The sequence below is a fragment of the Pelodiscus sinensis genome, chromosome 30 (genome assembly GCF_049634645.1).
Source record: "Pelodiscus sinensis isolate JC-2024 chromosome 30, ASM4963464v1, whole genome shotgun sequence".
NCBI lineage: Eukaryota > Metazoa > Chordata > Testudines > Trionychidae > Pelodiscus > Pelodiscus sinensis.
The window spans coordinates 5163990-5168090 of record NC_134740.1 but is presented as its reverse complement, the minus strand read 5'-3'; the positions used below and the strand labels follow the sequence as shown (position 1 = coordinate 5168090).

Below are 4101 nucleotides of genomic sequence, written 5' to 3'. Positions count from 1 at the left end.
CAGAAAAACTTGCCAGTCTAGACACAGCAATAAAGGAACAGCTGAAGAAAACTCTCCCGGACATAGATAGGAATAAACTTTGGATAAAACATTATCCCCACTCTTCACTGTAGCCAGCTTATGGTTGTGGGCGGGGGGAGGGGGAGTCCCTTTATTTTTTACAGACTGTTTCTTTCATTGAGCTACATGGTCTTCATGACAGAAATCACTGCAGGTTACAGGCAATGCATTTCCACTAGATTACATTCCATATAATTATACTGTGTGTGCATATAACACATTAAAACTTTGTCTCACTTTGTGGCCAGCTAAGAAGTAATATGTAGATAGCCTGCAGGACTGAATCTGGGATATTTTAATTTGCATATTTCTGAAAATGTGTTCCTTAAATGAAAAATTGTCACATCGATATAGATGGGAGATTTTTCACAAAGGCATATCTGAGAAAGTTGGACTTCCAGCTCTGAGTTTTCATTAGAATTGGGCTATTTCAATTGGGCCTAATTGCTATTTGTGATTTTGAAAACCTTTCTCTGAGTATTGAGAGTACAATCATGCAGGATTTCACTGCTATAGGGGTTTAAAAATCATGTTGGCAGGTGAATGTACTGCTTAATGTTTGTTGTCCTCAGTCACATATATTTCTCATGTGCTTGCTGTTGCATTTGTTTGTGAAGAGGATTTTTAATTTTTTTTTAAAATGACCTGTGTAAAGAAATGGACTTTAATGACATAATTGAAGAATGTGCTGCCAAAAGAGCTAGACAGCTATAATAGACTTAAATACAAATGAATTTTTAAAATTAATAAATAATTTGCAGAATTGTGTTTACGAATGAATTTCAATATAATTAAAATAAAAATTATCCAACTAAATTAAATTTCTATCAAATTTACCCAATTCACATTTAATATGAAAATAGCTTTCAATTTGCACATTTGACACTTTTTCTATTTTTTCTCCAAAGGAAGGCCCTGCGAAATTGTGCCACTCTGGGCCCCGCAAAAATATGATCTGCCCCTGAATGTTGGGACACTTCAAATTAACTCTTTGACTGTCTTAGGGGGCATTAGTAAATCCATACTATTGACTGAGACAGTTGCATTGTTACAGGTACAAATGCATAGGGGATCAGAAGCCATCTGGCTACGGATGATTATTCATGTACTTCGTTTGACAATAAACCTGACTCGGGTGCCTTCATATTTTATCTGAGTCTGAACTCTGAGGGCTCTCATGAAGTCTGTTATGCTAACTACCTTCGCAGAGCTGACCTGATATTCTGTGGGAGCAATTGAAAATGCACACAGCCAAATGTTTATCATCACTGACGGAACAGGAGACCTGTCAGAATTAAGCATGTTAAAGACTAGTTTGTTGTTAAAGACTAGTCAATTCTCCCTTCCCTCTCCCCCCTACCCCCCCCCCCCCCCCGCTCCACACTGCCTCTATCAGGTAGATGGCAGTAAAGGGAGGGAGGGAGGGGTTGAGGGGGTACTTCAAAGTGCAGTGCTGAACACCTGAGTTTGGGATCAGCTGTGCAATGCTGCCCCTTTGAACACTGCTAGGTCATTTCAAAGTGGCAGCGCCGCACAGCTGATCCACCAACGTGGTGTTCAAAGAGGCAGCACTTCACCAGTGCTCCCTGGCTCAGCTGTGCAGTGCTGCCCCTTTGTAATTCTAAGGTGGCATTTCAAAGAGGCAGAGGCTGTGTGGAGCCTGGGGTTGATCCCAAATTCCTCTGAAATGCAGTGCAGATCCTGAGATCAGCAGGGGAATCCCCAGCTGACCCTGAGCTCCACGTGTCATTTCAAATCAGCAGCGCGACAAGGTGTCTAGGCTCAGCAGGGAACTCTGAGTCCCTGGCTGACTCCAGACTCCACGAGGGCACTTCCACTTTGAAATGTACAAGATCCCCAATTTCTATACAGGCACCTAAGGTACTGATTTGAATTGCCCCCCTGTTAGGTGAGTTTTGGTCACCTGTCCCTGTTGAACCAAGTTTAAAGTCCTCCACACTAGGTCAGCCTCTAGGATACCATGGTCACCCCTTCACGTGGTCTAGGGGCAGTGGAAACTCCCTCCACTGACTGAGCTGGTCCTCTGTAAGATGCTTACATGTCTTAGTGCTCTTGTACAGTCTGCAGGACACCAAGCCTGTGGTGTGTTCACGTACATCTGGACCAGCACTGCTGCTCCTGACCTGCAGCCTAGTATCTTCTTGACCCAGTCACATGCAGTCTGCTGTGTAGGCTATTGGCACAGAACACGGCACATTTCAGCGAGCAACACCGGCACCTCTCTCTGAGCTCAGTCTCCCCATGGCTTTTGATTTCGATTAGCCGCCAATTCATGTCTCCCTGAAGCCTATTTGTACTTCCCCGGTGGCATCAGCACCCCCATTGCTCCCAGGGCTGTTGCTCACAGACACAAGAGGAAATAGAACCTTATACATTGTGGCTACGTCTAGACTGGCAAGATTTTAGCACAAATACTCTAAATGCAAGAGTTTTTGCGTTAGAGTATTTGAGTAAGGGAGCATCTATACTGGCATGTGCCTTTGCACAAAAGATTTGCTTTTGCTCAGAAGGATCTGTGCCAGTGTAAATGCTCCCTTGCGCAAGAAAGCTCCGATGGCCATTTTAGCTATCAGGCTTTCTTGCACAAGAAATTGATGTTACCTGTCTACACTGGCCTCTTGTGCAAGACCACTTGTGCAAGGGGACTTATCCCTGAGTGGGAGTATCAGAGTATTTGTGCAAGAAGCACTGATTTCATACAATAGAACGTCAGTGTTCTTGCGCAAGTACTCACGGCCAGTATAGACACGTGGCAAGATTTTGCACAAAATCATGCCAATATAGATACAGTGTGTGTGTTTTGAGTCTGACCCTACCCCTGTGTATATTACAGCTATTTCATTTTCCCCTAAGCAAACCAATGGGCCAGGACCTTGTAAACCTTAAATCCCTGCAAACTTTGCAGAGGGCTTCCTGGACCACCCTGTTTCTTAGGGCATATACGAGTGGATTGGCCAGGGGCGTCAGGATGGTGTAGGAGACCGAGAGAACTTTCTTGAAGTTGCTCAGGAGGTCGGTGGTCGGGAACAGGTAGGCAGTTAGGAGAGTTCCATAGTAAATGCTGACCACAATGAGGTGGGAGGAGCAGGTGGAAAAGGCCTTTTGCCTCCCGGTGGTGGAGGGGATTCTGAGGATGGTGCTGATGATGCAGACGTAGGATGCCAAGGTAAGCAGGAAGGGGACCAGTGCGACAATAAAGGTGACTGTGAACGCCAACGTGTCCATCAGCAGAGGGTCATTGCAGGAGAGTTTTACAAGGGGAATAAAGTCACAAAAGAAATGGTCGATACCGTTGGGGCCACAGAAGTTTAACTGGGATATTGAGACTGTGAGTATACTACAAGCAAGGAATCCACCTGTCCATGATCCCCCGGCAAGATGGAGGCAACACCTGCCACTCATCCGGGCTGTGTAGTGCAGCGGGTTGCATATGGCTACATACCTGTCGTAGGACATCACTGATAGGAGGAGACATTCTGTGGCTACCAGAGAACCAAAGAAATTATATTGTGTGAGACACCCAGTGAAGGAAATTGTCCAGTCCCCAGTCAGGAGCCCGGCCAGCAGCTGGGGCAGGAGGGTGGAGCTGTAGCAGATCTCCAAGCAGGACAAGTTGCCCAGGAAGAAGTACATGGGGGTGTGAAGGTGCTGATCCGCCACAACCAGTGCCAGGATAAGGACGTTCCCAGCCATGGTCACCAGGTAGATCACGAGGAAGAGCAGGAAGAGAGGAACCTGCAGGCCAGAAAGATCCCCAAATCCCAGGAGGATGAATTCGGAGACAGACGTTTGGTTTCCTTGTCCCTGGCTTGCCATGGGGTGTGTCTGTGGGACAGAAACAGGGTCACTGGGATAATAACAAACATTCTTTGCAATATGGAAGTCTTGTGTTAATTGCCTCCCTCTGCCAGCCCTGGCACAGCAGCCGAGTGGGGAATGGAGGGCAGGGACGGGAATCGCCATCTCTGGGTTCCAGGGACAGGTTCAGTATCTGAGAGAGGGCGGGTGAAACAGACCTTG

The 4101-nt window shown here is 46.3% G+C and overlaps 1 protein-coding gene across 1 annotated transcript; it reads right to left on the bottom strand.

Moving 5' to 3' along the window:
- Positions 1 to 280: 280 nt before the first annotated feature.
- On the bottom strand, positions 281 to 3870 carry LOC142821133 (olfactory receptor 6Z7-like). Its single transcript, XM_075911932.1, has 2 exons — positions 2992 to 3870; positions 281 to 331 (listed from the first exon to the last, which is right to left on the bottom strand). Exons 1-2 carry the CDS (start codon positions 3772 to 3774, stop codon positions 281 to 283), a joined length of 834 nt encoding a protein of 277 aa, XP_075768047.1. The 5' UTR covers positions 3775 to 3870.
- Between the last annotated feature and the right edge of the window lie 231 nt (positions 3871 to 4101).